Source organism: Heterodontus francisci, chromosome 24 (assembly GCF_036365525.1).
Source record: "Heterodontus francisci isolate sHetFra1 chromosome 24, sHetFra1.hap1, whole genome shotgun sequence".
NCBI classification, from domain to species: domain Eukaryota; kingdom Metazoa; phylum Chordata; class Chondrichthyes; order Heterodontiformes; family Heterodontidae; genus Heterodontus; species Heterodontus francisci.
This window is the reverse complement of record NC_090394.1, coordinates 30,368,250-30,387,634: the sequence shown is the minus strand read 5'-3', so window position 1 is coordinate 30,387,634 and position 19,385 is coordinate 30,368,250. Positions and strand designations below refer to the sequence as shown.

The 19,385-nt window shown below is 44.8% G+C and overlaps 1 protein-coding gene across 3 annotated transcripts; it reads right to left on the bottom strand.

Annotated features, from left to right (window-relative positions):
• Positions 1–211: 211 nt before the first annotated feature.
• dhrs7b (dehydrogenase/reductase (SDR family) member 7B) lies at positions 212–18,937 on the bottom strand. Of its 3 annotated transcripts, none has more exons than XM_068055828.1 (8): positions 18,884–18,937; positions 12,152–12,260; positions 11,430–11,605; positions 8,527–8,642; positions 5,365–5,575; positions 3,218–3,310; positions 1,835–1,987; positions 212–938 (listed from the first exon to the last, which is right to left on the bottom strand). In XM_068055828.1, the coding sequence occupies exons 3-8, from the start codon at positions 11,599–11,601 to the stop codon at positions 733–735; spliced, it is 951 nt and encodes a 316-aa protein (XP_067911929.1). In that variant the 5' UTR covers positions 11,602–11,605; positions 12,152–12,260; positions 18,884–18,937; the 3' UTR covers positions 212–732. The 3 variants fall into 3 exon arrangements, with proteins under 3 accessions (XP_067911929.1, XP_067911930.1, XP_067911928.1); XM_068055829.1 differs by lacking the exon at positions 18,884–18,937 and adding an exon at positions 12,539–12,695; XM_068055827.1 differs by lacking the exon at positions 12,152–12,260 and having other exon boundaries at positions 18,884–18,934.
• Between the last annotated feature and the right edge of the window lie 448 nt (positions 18,938–19,385).

The following is a 19,385-nucleotide window of genomic DNA, read 5'->3' as shown; positions in this document are numbered from 1 at the left end:
GGGGAAGGAGGAGAAATTCTACTCTGAATCCCTCTAACAATCAAAAACAAGCCAGGAAGTAAAAAATTACTGCAGTCACATTATCTGCTCTTCCCACCCCACCGTACCGTTGAAATCAGCTGCCACAGGAGAGACGGGCCTGGTCTACATGGCTGTTTTGCATTTCAATGCATTTTATAACCAGTTCACTCGCACATCTACAGGCACAATATCCTTTGATAATCAAATCTTTATCTCTATTTGCTGACAGAGAAATATGACATTACAATTTTTTAAACAAATAAACTTACACATTTAAATACTTTGGGTGCATTTACACTATAGGGGTTTCACTTTCCACTGATGCTGCAGTTATAATGCAAGTGCAGCCTGAATCTGCTTTGTGTGGGCAGACGTGATAACAGAACAAAGTGGAGTAACAGTTCCTGAAGGAGGTAGTTTCAATCAACTCCACTTTGGCTTCACACTGAAACTCATGGATGCAATGTTCCATGTTTGTTCTGCTCTTTGTACCCACTGAAAGCAGGATTCATTTTTGTTAAGCTCACGTTCAAATGTACTTAATTTACCCTGGTTTCGGTGTAACCAGCATAGAGCATTCCAAAAAGAGTTCAGGAGACATTTTTGGGCACAAATGATCAACAGTCCATGTGGTGCCCAATCGTAGAAGAAGTGCAGCAAAAAGCCTGACAGTAGTGTATGTCGAGTGAGTGATTTAGGGGATGCAGGAGCTTAATTATCCTTCATCTTGCGCTCTTTTTTAGCTCTGGCTGCCATGACAGGAAAGAAGAGACTTGGAACCAAGGTTCGCAGGTAAACTGCAGCAGTCGGCAGAAACCCCGCCAGCAGGACATCCTTCTTTCTCCTGCAAACCGCCATGAGAACAGCTTCAGCAGCAACACCAGGCTCGTAACCTTCTGCTGTACTCTTGTCCATCACTGGTTTGACAACAAAAATAGGTCAATGTAATGTGCCTAGTCACCAATCTGCAACATTTCTCAGGCACAGTTTTTGAAACATTTTACTAACAAATTAAGAATCCTGAGGCTCAAAGTTAAGAAAGTTGGAAAGAACAGTCACATTTACAAATAGGTAGCTACCTTATCAAGTCTCCCAGAAACTAATCAGTGCTCTTCCACTTTTCATAAACTTCAGTCCGTCCTAAATTGCACCATGTCCCGTTCACCCATAAATCCTGTGCTCACTGATCTATATTTGATCCCAAACGAGCAACCCCTCGATTTTAAAAATTTCATTGTCTTGTTCAAATGCCTTCATGTCATCTCCCCTCGCAAACTCTTGTAACCTCCTCCAGCCCTAAAACCCTCCAAGATCGCTGCGTTCCTCCAATTCTGGCCTCTTGTGCATCCCCACTTTTCATCGATTCATCACTGGCGAACATGCCTTCAGCTGCCTAGACCCTAATCTCTAGAATTCCTTTAAGACACTCCTTAAAATCCACCTCTTATACCAAGCTTTTGGTTACTGTCCTAAAACCTCCTTGATTGACTCAGTGTCAACTGTTATCTAATAACCTTGGGATATTTTTACGATGTTGATGGCGCTATATAATGCAAGCTGTAGTTGCTTCACATGAGTTGCTTTGAAAAACAGTAGCTGTTGTGTAGAGAAATGAGGCTGCTACCTTTTACATCAGTGTCATTCCCACAAACACCAATGAGATGTATGACCAGTAGATCCACCTCCGACTCGTAGACCCATTTATACTGTTGCACTCATACCAATAATGATGGTATGGATAGTGCCACTAACCTGTCAGTAAATGAGAGATCCTCACACTACACAGTACCATTCAAAGTGATTAAAAGCGTACCGCCATACTTGGATCCGTCGCCAGTGACTGCGTTCAGGGAAAGATTGGTGCGGATATATCCTGGACTAATTATGGTCACCTTAACCCCGTACTGCTCCACCTCTGCGCGCAGGCAGTCAAAGAAGGCTTGGGTAGCATGTTTAGATGCTGCGTCTGGAACGAGAATTTAATTGGGGACATTTTGATTCCTTACAATGCAGGAATTTGACAAAAAGGGAAATAATGTGAATGTAACCTTAAAATTACCCCTCTGACTAAGGGAGACTATTAGAATGCATCAAGTCAAAACAGTATAGTTGATACAATCTAAATAGTAATACAAAATTTAACATCGTACCAGAGCAAACAATCGCTCAGATTTTGCTGGAAAAAATAATAGCATCTGAACAATGCACTGTTTTATCAACGTGGCGATGAAGAGATACATGGTGAATAGCGAATGGCCACAGTTGCTGGACTCGTGTCACTCCACCATTAGCTTCATGAAAATGCCAGCTTGTCCTCAACCTCTCCATGGGTTTCATGAAATTGCTTCATTTGCACATTAATCGCCCACTAAACTCACCACAGAAAGTCAAGTCCAGTGATTAATAGAATGAATAACCCTTTTCAGAATCAGAGAATTGTTACAATACAGGAGGAGGCCATTTGGCCCATTGTGTCTGCACTGCTCTCCGAATGAGCATTTCACCTAGTGCTATTCCCCCAACTTCTTCCCGTAACCCTGCACATTCTTCCTTTTCATATAAGTCCCTTTTGAATGCTTCAATTGAACCTGCCTCCACCAAACTCAGGCAGTGCATTCCAGACCTTAACCACTCGCTGCGTGAAAACGTTTTTCCTCATGTGGCTTCTGCTTCTTTTCTCAATTACTTTAACAAGGTTATAACTGTTAATGAGTGGCGATCAACCTGTCTTGCCCAGAAAGTGAACAAAAATAAGCATGGAGTCTAATTCTTTCAGGTTACGAATTGTTTTAGGAGATTTTAATGGTCAATTGTTTTTCTTTTCATGTCTATCTCTTTCTATACCTGATTTGACTGTAATTCACCCTCCTTCTCAGTCCTTGTTAATTGTTCAATCCTTTAATGTCAGTGGTTAAGGAGATACACTGTTGGCCCTGTCATTCACCAAGGTTCCTGTTGCTCTCAACATGCAGGTATCAGCTGGCAGTTCCAGCAACTTTGTGGGCCAAGGTTATGAAATCCTAAACACGCACAGCCAAGTCCAACTAAAGGGACACCCTGCGAGAGGTCCCGCTACATTAAAACCAAAGTATATATCAGAATCAGCTGTGATCCAGTTACTGCGTATGTGACCCAATTATACTGGTGAATAAAATGTACATGAAACAATAAACAATGATTGCTTCATCGTACTTACAAGCAGATCGAAATGGAATTGCTATTTTCCCTTGGACGCTGCTAATCACTGCGACATGTCCACTTCTTCTTTGCACCATGGAAGGCAGAATGGCTGAAATGTTAAGCGATTGAGACAGAGTTAAAAGCATTTCAGAGCGGTGCAGTGTGGTGTGTTCCTTGCACATTCACCAAGCTTCCCAATCAGCTGCTGTTGGCAGTAAATCCAACACAATGCCCTTTGTTCTGGGCATCCTCATACATCAATTACATAGACTCAGCAGAGTGACACTCAAAAAAACAACAGTTTCACAAGCCAGCAAGAGGAGAAAATAGAACTGGCCCATGGTATGTATTTTGACTTTGATTTAGATGATAGAAACTTCCTGAGCAGCTCCAACAGTGTTGCAGTGAAATTTGTGCTAAGTCCTAATGAACCAGTTCCCCTCCAAGTCACACACTTCACTTGGGAACTGGGAAATAAATCGCTGGGTCAAAATCCTGGAACTCCCTCCCTAACAACACTGCGGGAGTACCTACAACACACGGACTGCAATGGTTCAAGAAGGCGGCTTACCACCATTTTTCAAGGGAATTTAGGGATGAACAATAAATGTTGGACTTGCCAGCGGTGTGCTCATCCCATGAACGAATAAAAAAGTTAGCTTCAGTCTCCAGTATAAAACAGGCTGCTGATTCACTATTACCATTGAAGAGCAATATCACTCACAAAATACTTGTCTAAAAGGGGAAGCTCCTGAGCTTCGCTCTAGCAGGTTGACACATCAGCTGAGCCCCTCATAGAGGGAGCCCCTCATAGAGGCTGCCCATGGACCACTCCATGAAATCGATTGTGCTTTCACGATCAAAACCAAAGAAAACACCAAAAAAGATTGCTGCTCAACTTTCTAGAGGTTATCGAAACTTTTGCAGAAGTGGCACAAAAGTGAACAACTTAATCCAATTATACTATTGGGGGACAAGAAATTTCTCATGTTCCTGGTGCTTGAGCACCATCTAGTGGTTATCCACAATAAGACCACAGTTCTCCCATGCTGTGTAGACTCGGAAGATCTCAGTGTGTTAATTTTTCTCTCTCCCTGCTCTCCTGAAGAGATTGATCTGTGTTGAGTACAGTTCCCAGGTATCAGAAGGATACTCGTACCTTGCTCAATTGCCCATTCAACTGAAAGTGTGGACAGTGAGTGTTGGTAATTATCTGAGGGAATCCCAGACCTGTTCAATCCCATCTTCACCCAACAGGTATGTACACCTGCATTTTGCAGAAAGAGTCAGTGGATAGTAATCGGGAATAGGAACCCTGACTGATTTCATCCCCACGCCCCTCACATTCCACTCCTTCCCCTACACTCGGGCCCTGTAGCCAATTGTAGTACCATAAAGAACTTGTATTTTTATAGTGCTTTTCACACTGGCCTAAAAAAAGCTGTGTGACAGCTTTGTTACCTGTAGCTCAGGGGATAGTGCTCTTACCTCTGAGTCAATGGTTCACTTCCCATTCCTGAGACTGCAGCACGAAATCTAGGTAACACTCCAATGCAATACTCAGAGGTACCATCTTTCGGGTGAGGTGTTAAACCAAGGCTTCCATTTGCTACCTCAGGTGGACCAAAAAGATTCCATGGCACTATTTCAAATAAGGGAAGGGAAGTTCTCCCTGGTGCCCAGGCCAATATTTATCCTTCAGCCAACACCTAAAACAGATTATCTGGTCATTATCACATTGCTGTTTGTGGGATCTTACTGTGTGCAGATTGTCTGCTGTTTCCTACATTATAATAGTAACTACCACTTAACAAAACACCTCACTAAGGTATTTTGGATCGTCCTGAGGTCATGCCAGGTGCTATACATAATGCAAAAAAACTTTCTCTGCCTCTTCCCACACTACTGATTCCTGATTTCAGCCCTCCCCTAAATGAGGGGGAGGGGGTTGTCACAGCAAAGCACTCGGAGTGAGCCTCATCCCACATCACTTTTAAATATTTCCTCCTGACTGGTTGAAGAGTAATGCTGACAGAGAACTGACAAGAAAATGCCTCTATCTTTTTAGTGTGCAGCCTTGGAGTTGGGCAGGAGACCCAGAAATCAGGATCAATAATGAAGGAAAACTCACAGAATACACATCTAAAAGCTAACAATTGATACCTTTTGTTAAAGCAACTGGTCCAAAATAATTGATATTCATCACGTCCTTATCAACGCTAACGGCAGTGTTCAGGATGTTGCCTCGGTAACTGATCCCTGCATTATTTATTAGCACATCCACTTTGCCAAAGCAATTGAGAATCTCTTGTGCACTGCTTCCCATGGTGTCCAAGTCTGCCAGGTCAAAGGTCACCACGTGTGGCACATGGGTCTGTGAATAGAACCCAAACACACAGTGAGAATTAAAGCATGCACTGATTGTTGTATCCATTATATGTAACTGGGAATGCTGGAGAAAACTCATGATGTGTTGTGACTGGGCTGCGATGGGACAGGGCTCTCACCACAAACCAGGTGCTGAGTAATATACAAGAGGAACAATGGAAGCATGTAAATAATACTTGGCTATATTACTAGCCAGCTTTTAACTTTTGCCTGAAGCCTGAGACTAGGCTAAAGCCTTGAAATCACTTCTTGGACTATAAAAACAGTCTATTTTCTTTTCATCTTATTTGGGTTTTGCTCAGTTTCCGGTTTATTCCACTGTTAGCAGCAACCAGAAGCACCATCAGAGCTCGTCTGACTTTTTTTAAAAGAATTAATAGGTTTTTAAAAATTATGAAAGGGTTTGATAAGGTAGAAAGAAGAAAAATACATGTCCATTTGTGTGGAAGGCCATAAACACAAGATAATTACAAGTAAATCAACAGTGGGAAGACTGAAACTATTGAGTTCAGTCCCTGCCAGCCTCTCCGCCTCTTTCCCACACAAACTCTCATGTCCCTCCCTGACATCTCCTTTAAACCAAACCAGACCTCAGCTTTCTGTTTGACAAAGGGCTGAGCTTTAAAGCCCATTCCTACCCGTCACCGAGAACTGTCTACTTCCATCTCCATTACATTGCCCAACCCCCATCCCTCCACCACTGAAACTCTTACACACAGCCTCACTGTTCCAGCTCCTTTGCAGGCCTCCCATTCCCTACAAATTTCAACATGTTCAGAATTCTGTCACCTGTTCCACACCAAGGGTTGAATTCTCCTGGCTGGAGTGAGGCAGGTGCCAGGAAAATACAGGGGAGTCAAGTCAGATTGGCTCCCCAAAGCATTCCTGCTGCTGCAAAGTTTTCTAGGGAAGTGGATCGGCTGCCCGCTGCATGCAGGTGGACAGGCAAATTAAATAGTTAAGACCCAAATTAGGGACGATTTTCTGAGCTCACTGGCATTTTGCCAATGGCAGAGTGAATCCCACCACGTGGGTAGGGCACCAGCTCTATACAGGCAGCCTCCCTGCAGCAATCCGGGGGGTGAGGGGGGACCTTCGGAGCCAGAGGCTCCATTCCCCAAAGAGGGGGCCGCAGGTCAGAAAGGCAGCCCCTGTGGCCCCAACAATCCAACTGGAGGGGATCCCCTCCAATCCGAGGGGCCTGCCATTGAGGTCTCTGACCTGTCTCAGTAGTGCCCACCTCTCCCAGTGGGACTGCAGAGCCTCGAGAGCTGCTGGCCCTGTGATTGGGCCAACAACATCCTATTAAGGACAGCGAGCTCAGAGGCAGCTAATTAGGAGGCTGTGCCAGGAAATAGCTCCACTGGTCTGACTTCCGGAAAGTGCAGGCTTGGTACCCCCATTGATACCAACTTCGGGGTCCTGAAGCCTGCAGGAAAATCCTACCCTAAGTTTCAGACAGCCAACGGACCTGTCCACACTGACCTACATGGGCTCCCTCTACCATCACCCCAAGCCCCCAATCCTATTAATATTAAAATTCTTATACACAGATCCCTCCATGGCCTTACCACAGAATACCTGATGGTAACTTACTACTCGGCTAGGGCTGCATCTTTCACCTAGCTAGCATCCAACCAAACCGCAGTCCCTACTAGAGCATGGCTACCCGACCAGACCCGATGACATGTTTCGGGGTCGAGTCGGGTCTCCCGGGTCTGGCATTCGGGCCGGACCGGGTCCGACACAGTGCTGCCTTTTGTTCAGGGTGGGAAAGGGAAGTAAGCTTCAAAATTTGAACAGCCAGGACATCAAGGCGGGGAACGTGCATCCGGACTCCACAATAGGTTGCCTCCATCTGCACGATTCAGCAGGAACAGCCTGCTGCCGGAATGGAGGATCACAACATTTGGACAAGGTGGAGCATAACCTCTTTGATATAATTAACTTCATTCCGGTAGTTGGGTCGGGTCAGGCGCGGGGGAAAAAAATCAAAAGACTCGGGCCCGGGTTGGGTTTCAATTGCATACCCAAGCAGGCCTTTAGTCCCTATTTCTCCTCTATTTACATACTCTGCCCAAGAGTTCCCAGCATTTGCTGTTGCTCCCAGAGTTTGCCACTTACACTGAGTTTTCCGGCTGGGGTGAACCCAGGAACCGCAACCCCCTCCTCCTTCTCTCTTTGTTTTGGCTGAGTTTGGTGACTGCAGCTGCCTAGGATGTCACTGGCTTTGACATCACAGGCACTGCAACTACATGTGCAGGTAATCTGCCCTCTGCAATTGGACATCACCAAACTCAGCCTATTCTGATATCCCCTTATTAATATCAGTTACATCTGTGCCAATCTAGAAAACTCGCTAAAGCTTATTGACAGTCTCAAAAAAGGTTAAGGCAGTCCCAAACCCAACAATAACCCTGATGTTATAGGAGCTTCAGAGATCTTTTTTCTATTTGGGTCTGACTCATTTCATAGCAGAAGGTACAGCACAGAAACAGGCCATTCGGCTTTACAGAGCCATGCCATTGTTTATGCTTCACTAGAGCCTCCGCCCACCCCTACTTCATCTATCCCATCAATATATTCTATTCCTTTCTCCCTCATGTGTTTATCAAGCCTCCCCTTAAATGCATCTGTGCTAATCATCTCAACCACTCCATATGGCAGCAAGTTATGCAGGGGTTGGCAGGAAAGTGGAATTAAGACCACAATCAGATCAGCCACGATCTTCTTGAATGGTGGAGCAGGCTCAAGGGGCCAAATGACCTACACATGCTCCTATTTCTTACGTTAAGTTCTACATTCTACCACTTACTGGGTAATGAGGTTTCCCCTGAATTCCTTATTGGATTTATTAGTGGCTAGCTTACTTTTATGACTCCTGGTTTTGGACTATACTAACATGTACCATTTCTTGTATCCCACAGCACTTCTTACCTTTCTCTTTTTATTCACCATTCCTGTTAGCTCCTTTGCGAGTTCCTCCAGCTTCTGCCTGTTCCGTCCGCACAATACCAGCCTGGCACCGGCTGCATAAAAGACTCTGGCGCACTCTGACAGGGAAAGCAAACATCATCAATTTCAGCTTCAACAACAACAACACCACCACCTGCATTTATACAGCAGCTTTAATATAGCAAAACGTCCTAAGGTGCTTCACAGGGCATTAGCAAATAAAATTAGACACTGAGCCACATAGGGAGATATTAGGACTGGTGACTAAACAGGTAGGGTCTAAGGAGCATTTTAAAAGGAGGAGAGAGAGAGAGGCAGAAAGGTTTGGGAGGGAATTCCAGAGTTTAGGGCCCAGGTAGCTGAAGGCCTGGCCTCCAATTGTGGAGCGATTAAAACTGGGGATGCTCAAGAAGCCAAAGGCTTCTGAGAGAAGGCTGGCATTGGACAATCCCCGAACTTTCACCCTGGCCCATGTCAATGTTACCACATACCCCAGCACATTATGTTACTGCACTGCAAACGGGCATGATGTTCCAATGAAAAGAAGCGACACTCTTCCTAACTAATTCCACCTATTTTACATTCCCATACAATTTCTGCAATCTGGAATTTCACTCCTTAGTGATCACTTATTAATGGTTAATGATCACTACTGGGGCCTAGCCAGGACAAAGCAGCCCACTTGATCAGCACCCCATCCACAACCTTAAACCTTCACTCCCTCCACAGTGGCAGCAGTGTGTACCATCTACAAGATGCACTGCAACAACTCACCAAGGCTCCTTCGACAGCCTCCTTCCAAAACCACGACCTCTACCACCTAGAAGGCAGCAGATACATGGGAACACCACCACATGCAAGTTCCCCTCCAAGTCACACACCATCCTGACTTGGAACTATAATCGCCATTCCTTCACTGTTGCTGTCTCAAAATCCGGGAACTCCCTTCCGAACAGCACTGTGGGTTTACCTACCTCACATGGACTGCAGCGGTTCAAGCAGGCAGCTCACCACCACCTTCTCAAAGGTAATTAGGGTTGGACAATAAATGCTGGCCGAGCCAGCGACACCCACATCCCCTGGGCTGGATTTTCAAAGCGCTTTTGAGGTGAGACACGAGTGGGTGCGAACTGAAGACTGCATTCCTGGAAGGCGTCTCTAGATCCCAACGCCTCTGCAATGTGCTGTAATTTTCAAAGAGAGGGCAGGGGTGGGGGAGCCGGGAACCTGCTCACCTCCAATTAACCTCCTATTTAACAGGCTGGGGAGGGCCAGAAGGGAATTTTCAAAGAGGACAGCGGGAGTAGCGAACAGTCCAATGCAGGTATATGGTTCACTGTCAGGAGCAATGCAGTTGGACAGTGAATAATTATTGACATGAGATTAAAAAATTGAAAAAAGATGTGATTGAAACCTAGCACTTCACCTGCCTTCCTGTTCACCATTTGGCCACTTGTTTGCACCATAGCGCTGCTGGCCCTCTGATCTGCTGCCTGCACCATTCTGCAAGGCAAAGGCAAGCCCTATCATGGCTGCTGTCTGCCTTTCGACATTGCATTCTGGAGCCGTTTCCCACCTCCATGCCGGTCCCGGTTCCGCTGATTTGTGCGCCACACTCGCCCTGGCCCAATTACAACATTTACATTTGATGATATTGTTGCATCAGCCAAGCTGATACAGCATGGAGTCGGGACCCGGAAATTATCCGCGCATCGGGGTCCCGACCCGGGAATGAAAATCCAGCCACTGGAGTCAAAATCCCACCAGGCCGTTGTGAAACAACATGGCACAGCTCAGACAAAACACATCAAATGGCCTCCTTCTGTGCAGAAACCATTCCATGACTTTGGGCAGCCTCCAGCTAATTCTTAAGAGGACACAAGGCCAAGGGCTCACAAGGATAGCTGGTGTGCACAGTGGAAAAAACTCACAACAAGGTAGGAAGGAGTGCTCCTCTGAGTTTGGGGGTTGAACCACATTGTTGAGAGCAGAGTAGAGTGACCATTATTCTACATCTGAACTGTGGCCCATCTATCAAGGGCCTGATTCCGATTACTTAAATGGGTAGCAAAAGCGGAAAAAGTGGTTCTGATCCTCAGCACTGACATACTTCATCATGATGAGTGTACCAACCCACATCACGTTCAAACACTGTTTAGGCGTCAGCTGGAGTATTGTGTCCCCTTCTGAGCACCATACTTCAGGAAGGTTGTCAAAAAAAATTCAACAACCTGCAGAGGAGATTTACAGGCATTGTACTAGGGATGAAAGACTTCAGTGGAGAGACTAAAGAAGCTGGGATTACTCTCCCCAGAGCAGAAATGGTTAACATTTAATAGAGATTTTGATGAAGGATTTTGATAGAGTAAAGAAGATTGAGTACGTAGACTTTCCAGTAGCAGGACAGTCGGTAACCAGAGGACACAGATTTAAGGTACTTGGCAAAAGAACCAGAGATGTGACATGATTTTTTTTTTATTCAAAGAGTTGTTATGATCTGGAAGGCATTGCCTGAAAGAGTGGTGGAAACAGATTCAAAATAACTTTCAAAAGTGAATTGGATAAATGCTTGAAGGGAAAAAATGTGCAGGGCTATGGGGAAAGAGCAGGGCAGTTGTACTAATTGGAAAACTCTTAAAAAGAGCCAGTGCAAGTATGATAGTCTCCTTCAGTGCTATATGATTCCGTGACTTTACAATAGCTGCTAAGTCATGCACCATGCTTCAGAGGCTTAGAAGCTGGTATACAACATTTTAAGGCAATGGTGACAATCATAAGCAACACAGTATACAACTGGGGAAGAACTTAGAAGGCAGGAGGAAACGAAGGAGGAACCGAAGTATAAATAGGAAGTGAACAGAGTTTTAACAGTGTTATTACCTTACCTTTACCCAGGCCAGAGCTTGTTCCTGTTATCACCACCACAGCATCCTGAACGTAGGCTTGCTCCTTCATGCTCTGCAGCAGTCTGTATAAAATAATAAGGCCCACACTACCTAGCAGCAATGGCAGGAGGTTTGAAGAGGTTATTTCCATGAGAGTACCTTTGTACAGCATTTTCCTGGGGATTGGAGAGGAAAAAACATACAAAAGTAAAAGCAAATCACTTCCAGTACCTACAAATCAATGGTACCAGAGTAAAGGGAATATTCCCTTCAAGGGGGTATTCTGTCAGGCATGAAGCCCCAGGCTATTAAAATCAGCAGTGACTTTAACAGACTGGGAAGAACTCTCCGGCTCTTTAATTAGTCCCATGGAATCTTTAAGGTTCACTTGAAGGGGAAGACAGGGTCTCAGTTTAACGTTTCATCCGAAAGATGTGACATTGCAGCACCAGACTTTTACACAGTAGTCTCTTTGGCCCATGTAGAATTAGTTTGTCTGTCTCTAATTCTAAACCAGTGAAGAGCCCAAGCCCAGAAAGGACATGCACAATTACATCAGCCTGACAACAGCTGTGAATTCTATTTTCAGCACCGATAACCGGTCTCATCCAAACTTGGTTTTAATTTCAGTCGCTGGGAGTTTGTTTGTTGAATGAGGGAGGGAAAACAGCTGCTACATTTGCTTCAAGTTTACAAAAATAAAATGAAAATAAGAAGCCCACCTTTGTAATCAGCGTCACCTACTAATGTATCTTCAACATAGATGCAGTCCACAGACTGTCTCAAGGGCAGTTAATGACACGCAACATGGATATGAGAGCTTCAGCTGGCCTGAACAGAAATGGTTAACTGTAATTAAAATACTTGGACAAGAACTTTGAATGACGTTAGGAACACCAGGGGCTTTGTGACTTACTTTGTAGGTGCTATGACCCACAAACCAGTTAACTTTTAAATTACTATTGTCAAGCTGTAGTCAGGGGGAGGAAGGTGGGAAGGAAAGGAGGTGAGGGAGCAAGGGAAGGGGGAGGGAGAGCGAGGGAAGGGGGAAGGAGTTGGGGTGAGGGGCAAATTAGCCAAGGCTCCTCTTCATGATTCTGTCCACTGACCTGTGTTGGGTAGTATGTACCTTTGGACACGAGGGTTAGGCCAGTACAGTCTCCTCCTCCAACAATGGAATAAGTCCCCGACACTCGTGGTCTAGGCTCACAATTGAAGAGCTGGAGGAGGCGATACTTGGTTGTTGTACTTTAGCACAAGTCAACAACTTCAGGAGGGAGAAAATTTTGACGTGTGAAATAAAACATTCTTCCTCCCCACCCCCCCCCCACACCACCATGTTCACCCCTCTTGCTACTTCCTCACGGCAGTTTTGTGTTAACTGGAGTAGAGTTTGAATGAATAACAAGCCAGTTAATCCATGTGAAAACACCCAACACAAACACAGGTTGGCCTAGGAATCTTTCACAGCGATGGGATTTGTTTACTTCTTGCCTCAGGATTTCCTGTTCAGACCAGGGAGGAAGAGGCCACAGTCAGCCAAGGAGGGAGGAAATTAAATAAACAGCCAACAGAAGAGATGGTGGGTGAGGATCAAAGGACTGCAGAACAAGAGGATCAAAGTTGAACAACTGGGAAGCCTGCTTGAAAGAGAGGTCACAGGGAACAGAGAAGACCAGACAGAGGAGGCAGACTGCATCCGTGAATCCTTGAGCATGAGGAAGTACTTGTTTGGCTGTAGGATAAACCCAGACACAGCAAGACCGGTCATGTTTTAATATGTGGTAGCTTAGCACGTAAGAGGAAGTCTTGCTTTCTTCAGCTCCATTCTCAAGTTACAAAGAATTAACAATATTGGAACAGGCCATTCGGTCCAACAGCTCCATGCTGGTCTTTATGCTACACTCGAGCCTTCTCCTACCTTATTTCATCTCACCCTATCGGCGTATCCTTCTATTCCTTACCTAGCTTTCCTTTAAATGCATTTATGCTAATTGCCTTAACTAATTGCTTCTAGTTCTCCAAGTTCCACATTCTAACCACACACTGGGTAAAAATGTTTTCCCCTGAATTCTTTATTGTATTAGCGACCATCTTATAATTATGACCCATAGATCACCTCTCAACCCTGTTTTCCAATGAGAACGTAACTGCTCCTCTTGACCTAATCACTCAGTCTTCTCAATCATTCTAATTGCTTTCTACAACTACCTTGTTCCTCAGAGGCACTTTCAGAATCTCCTATACACTTCTCCTGACTATAGGTCAAATAACATGTTCCTTCACTAGTTTTCCTTTCCTCCTCTGTTGAAAGTATTGGTTCTTTGCTGGATTCTGGCCCATTGGGTGTCAGTCATCCACCAGAGACTGCCATTCACAAGTACAAAAAATATACGAATTGGTATCACTCAAAACCAGCCACTTTCAGTCCCTCAGGAACTTTTATACAGAACTCTCAAAATCAGATAGCAAGTTGCACGCATGCAAGAGTGGACTCGGAGTTGTCATGTTGTGCCAAATCACTTGCCCTAGGAGCCAGACTATTTGACTATAGGGGGCATCACAAATAAGGCAGAGCCCATCCTCACGCATGCCCACAGGACAGAGCCCTAAGCTTAGTGGTCATATTCCCACCTCTGAGTCAACAGGTGCAGGGTTCATACTCCAGAGCTTCCCAGCAAATAAAAACCGGAGGTCTTGCTCGGACGTCTGGGTTGACATCTGGCAGGATTCTCATGTCCAATGGATCCAGGTGACTCCCTCCTCATCATATAGGTCTTGGGAGCCCAAAAAACCACCCGTCAAACTGGACTAACCACCCTATCGGCTGGTACAATGTCAGACCGATAATCTGCCTCCAAATGCTTCCACTACTATTCGCCACGGGAAGGTGAAGATACAAAAGACAAACCCATGTCTACACGCACATTCCAGCAGTAGTTCAGGATAGCAACTGGAAGCAAGAATCCTGTTCCATTTTGCCCTACATTAGTACCAGGAATTGAACCTTGAACCTTCTGATCTGCTCTGCAACTCCGTTAGTTTGCCTTTATCAACTGCGCCAGCAGGGGGAGCCCAAATCCTTAACTTCTGATATGTTGGAATACCTCAGGAACATGACAGTATTGAACAGCTCCATTTATCAGATCAAAGATCCAATTATCACTTCTATCTATTATAGCAACTTTAGCTTGCGAGTATCACAACTCTTTAGAAGCCCTACAGCTGAAAGGGTGTTAAAACTTAGCACATTTTCACCTACACTAAGGAGCATGGCTAATTAAACCCCATGTGGACTTGTGTACTTGCAGCAGCTGAAACCACTTCATTGTTATTTTTAATATTTGTTCTTGGGATGTGGGTGACACTGGCCAGTATTTATTGTCAATTCCTGGTTGTCCTGAAGGGATTAAAAGTCAATCAAGCACATAGCGTGGGAAGGAGTTATCCGTGAAGGCCAGACTGGGTAGGGAAGGCAGCTTCCCTTCCCTCAAGGACATTAGTGAATCAGTGTTTTTACAGTAAGGCAGCAGCTTTCATGGTCATTTTGCTAGGGCCTGTGCACAAATTAGCAGATGGTGGGATCTGAACGTGAGACCTCTGGATTGTTAGTCCAAAACCGTGACAACTAAACTACCAGACCAGCAGGGATTGAGTCACGGAGGGAAAAAAAAGAGCCAAGACCCCAATTCAGCTGGGATGAAACAGGATGGCACCGTGTCAGGCTTGCGAGTCAGCAAACCACTCTCCACCCCCACTGCTGTCAGATGACTGAAATAAGCAGTGAACTGAAACACTCAGGAGTCTAATGAAACTAGTTACAGTACAAGTAGTGACTAGAAAGTAATGTCAATAGGCAAACAGCTGGATGGTTATCTCAGTTCACAATTTAAAAGAAGTCCAACAGAAATAAGCAAGCGGCATGGTGACCACGGAATTAGAAAGATGGAGATTTAACTGATCCTACATACCTGTTAAACAGGGCCAATATTTACATAATAAGCTTAGTGGTCAACTCCAGAAGACCAGTCTTCTGAATTATAATGTTTTAGGCACTTGGTTTTTGTTTCAACCAACTTGATCTTCAACTGTTATTCCAATGCTGAATAGAGTCTGCCTGATAGTTTTCACCCTCTAACCCAGGTGTGGGACCCTAGCTGATAGTTGAGCCCAGGTCTCAATAAAGGTCTCGAAAAGTAAACAGTATCTGCTACTGCACAGAATGGTCATAGAGCGCAGCAGTAACAGAATGATAAACTTGGGAATTCTCTGTTAAATATTTCTCAAACTGAAATTTAGTCTAATAATTAGAATTTGTCTTAGACTTAGAGCTTTAAAAACTGAAGAAACTGCAAGCTTCAATGATAGAGGATGTAACAGGAAGTAAGCAGGCAGTAGGGACTTTGAGTAGAATTACATGAGTTGTGTCTCAGCCCCCAGTAGTAACTGTAAAGTGGTATAAATGCTGAGATTAGACAAGCATGTAACAGAGGCAGAGTGGCTTTAATGGGTGATTTTAATTTTCATATAGATTGGGATAAACAGACTAGCATATGTCACAAAGGTAGTGAACTTCTTGAGCGTGTCCGGGATAGTTTTCTGCAAAAATATGTGAAGGAGGCAGGCCAGATTAGATTTAGTAATAAATCAGATTTAGTTAACAGCCTAGCAGTGCGTGAACATCTATCTAATAGTGATCATATGATCAAATTCAACATAGTGTTTGAAAGGGAGAAATGTGAAACAGCTACTGAGATTCTAGTTTAGGTAAGGCCGATTTCAATGGGATGAGACAGACTGTCCACAGTAAACTGGGCAAACCAGTTAATGGGTAAAATCCATGGGAGGTGTTCAAAAAAGACTTAAATGTGATACAGAACCAGTTTCTACCTCTAAAGGGCAAGAGTTCTACTTGCCAAAAAGACAGCTAAGGAGGTACGAGACAACATAAAACTAAAATGCAAAAGATAGCACAGATCCTGGTGAATAGGAGAGATACAAAGAGCAGCAAAGGGTGACCAAGCAAGTAAGGGCTACAAAAAGGGAGTATCAAAAGAAACTTGCAAGAGATATCAAAATCAACACAAAAACCTTTTACAATTACATTTAGGAAAAAGAGAGTTGTCAGAAGCAATGTGGGCCCTTTGAAAACTGAAAACAGTGATGTCAATGAAAATAAGGACATGCTGAATAATTTGCATCAGTATTTACAGTAGAAAAAGAGGTCAGCATGCCAGACATCCCAGGGACTTATTACTGAATCAGGGACTCCTCAAAGTAAGATGACAGTAATGGAGAAATTAATGGCACTAAAGAGTGACAAATCCCCAGGACCAGATGGCTTCCATTCCATGGTTTTAAAGGAAGTAGGTAGGAACATTGCTGATGCCCTAACTATAATATTCCAATTCAGGAACCGTTCCTTCAGAATGGAAAATTGTGCATGTCACTCCCCTATTTCAGAAAGATACCAGAGGGAAACCATAGAAAAATTACGGTACAGGAGGAGGCCATTCAGCATGCCGTGTCCGTGCCGGCCGAACAAACTAGCCACCCAATCTAATCCCACCTTCCAGCACCTACTCCATAGCCTTGCAGATTACAGCACCTTCTGACTCCCCAAATCTTGCCCACCATCTACAAGGCACAAGTCAGGAGTGTGATGGAATCCTCTCCACTTGCCTGGATGAGTGCAGCTCTAACACTTAGGAAGTTCAACACCATCCAGCCCACAAAGCAGCCAACTTGATTGGCACCCCATCCACCACCAACGCACAGTGGCAGCAGTGTGCACCATGTACAAGATGTACTACAGCAACTCACCACGCCTTCTTCGACAGCACCTTTCAAACCAGTGACCTCTTGCAACTAGAAGGATAATGGCAGTAGTTGCATGGGAACACCACCACCATCTGCAAGATCCCCTCCAAGCCACACACCATATTGACTTAGAAATATATTGCCGTTCCTTCACTGTCACTGGATCAAAATCCTGGAACTCTCTTCCGAACAGCATCATGGGTGTACCCGCACCAGATGAACTGCAGCTGTTCAAGACTACAGCTCACCACCACCTTCTCAAGGGTAATTAGGGACGGGCAATCAATTCTGGCCTTGCCAGTGACACCAACATGCCATGAAACCAAAAGTCATCGACATAAACATCTGTAGCCCGAGCACTGATCCTTGAGGCACTCCACGAGTTATACCCTGGCATCCCAAAAATGACCAGTTTAGTCCTATTGTCTATTTTCTGTTCATGAACCAATCCTTAGTCTCTTGCACCCTAATCATGTGCAGCTACCTCTTGTGTGGTACCTTATTGAATGCCTTCTGAAAATCCAAATATACTGCATCTACTGGTTTCCCTATATCTACCCTGCTTACACCTTCAAAAATAAAATTAATAGATTTGTCAAACACAATTTCCCTTTCATAAAAATGTGTCGACTCTGCCTAATCAGTGATTTTCCAAATGCCCTGTTAACATAATGGATTCTAATATTGAATGCACTGACTGGCAGGGCTCAGATCACTACAAACATAGTTGAGATCTTGTCCCCCAGGTGTACGAAGGGAGTAGCTCCAGGGCACCGCTTCCCGCCTCCAGGTTGCCACCTCCATCCCCCAAACCCTCCAGCCAGGTCCGTGCACTTCTCCAGAGGAGAAAATCAGCCATGATTCCTGCTCCAGATCACTATCCAGCTATCATCTGTTGTGGGTTCAAGCACACCAATGTTACCACAATTTCAACGGCTATGCCTTCAACCAACTAAGCACCATACTCACTAACCTACATTCGCACCTGGTGCAGCAACACCCTAATTTGAAAATTCTCAATCTTATTTTCAAATCCTTCATGGCCTCACCCCTTCCTATCTCTGTAACCTCCTCCATTGCTACAACCCTCCAAGATCATGTGCTCCTCCAATTTTAGACACTTTTGCATCCCCAATTTACATTACTCCACCAATGGCAGCTGGGCCTTCAACTGCCAAGGCCCCAAGCTCTGGAATTCACTCCCTAAACCTCTCACACTTGCTTTAATATGCTCCTTAAAACCTACCTCTTTGACCAAGCTTCTGGTCACCTGTCCTCATATCTCCTTCTGCAGCTCAGTGTTAAATTTTGCTTGATAGCGCTCCTGTGAAACATCTTGGCACACTTTACTATGTTAAAGGTGCTATATAAATGCAAGTTGTTGTTGGGAATGGGACCCCCAAGCCAACTCCCAATCACTATGCAGACTCCTACATGAAGAATGGCCATTCTGCCCGTGGCTTGGGTGATAGCCAATGACCACAGGCACCTGCAGCATGAAAAGAACAAATACTGGGAGATGAGCAGCAAACTCCAAACACCCCCACATCCCGAGAACAAATGCCAGCAGTGCTGTCAGACTGCTGCAGGGGTGCAGTCGCCCCGCACAGACTCCCTCACACGCTCTCACTCACCTGCTCAGCTGGGATAACATCCTTCCCCGCCCAGCCACCGCCAGCTGTCCATCATAGTGACTGACAACTCAATCAGCCAATCAACAGATACGCCGTCTGTGGCGCACGCTCACGTCAGCCAATCGGCGGGGTTTCCGATACGGACGGTAATTATCGACTGTCCAAGAAAATATGGCTTCCGGAGGGATTCTGCGAGGAGGAGATATTGGTTCCGCTTTTTCTGTGATATTATGTTTAATATATTGAGAGTATATATTTTTAAACAATATTCACCCTGAAGGTTGTGATTTAAGTTAGCTGGAGAAATCGGTTCAGGTGTAAATAGGTGGCAGATAGCTGGGAAAGAGAAGATAAATTATTGCACTTTGGGCTGGTAATTTTTAATATCTGCCTCATTGTGTGAGGTGTTATGGCCTCTTGTTTTGTTATTGCAGCTGCGCCCAGTTGTTCAAGTTATTCCAGAAACTTCCTTGCGGAAACGAGAAATGGCCAAGCAACATTG

Coding starts and splice junctions, on each gene's coding strand:
- dhrs7b (XM_068055827.1), bottom strand. CDS start 18,903: ATGTTATCCCAGCTGAGCAG. Junction 8,643..11,429: donor AAGCTCTGGCCTGGGTAAAG/GTAAGGTAATAA, acceptor TTTCCCTGTCAG/AGTGCGCCAGAGTCTTTTAT. Junction 1,988..3,217: donor AATTCCATTTCGATCTGCTT/GTAAGTACGATG, acceptor TTCTCGTTCCAG/ACGCAGCATCTAAACATGCT.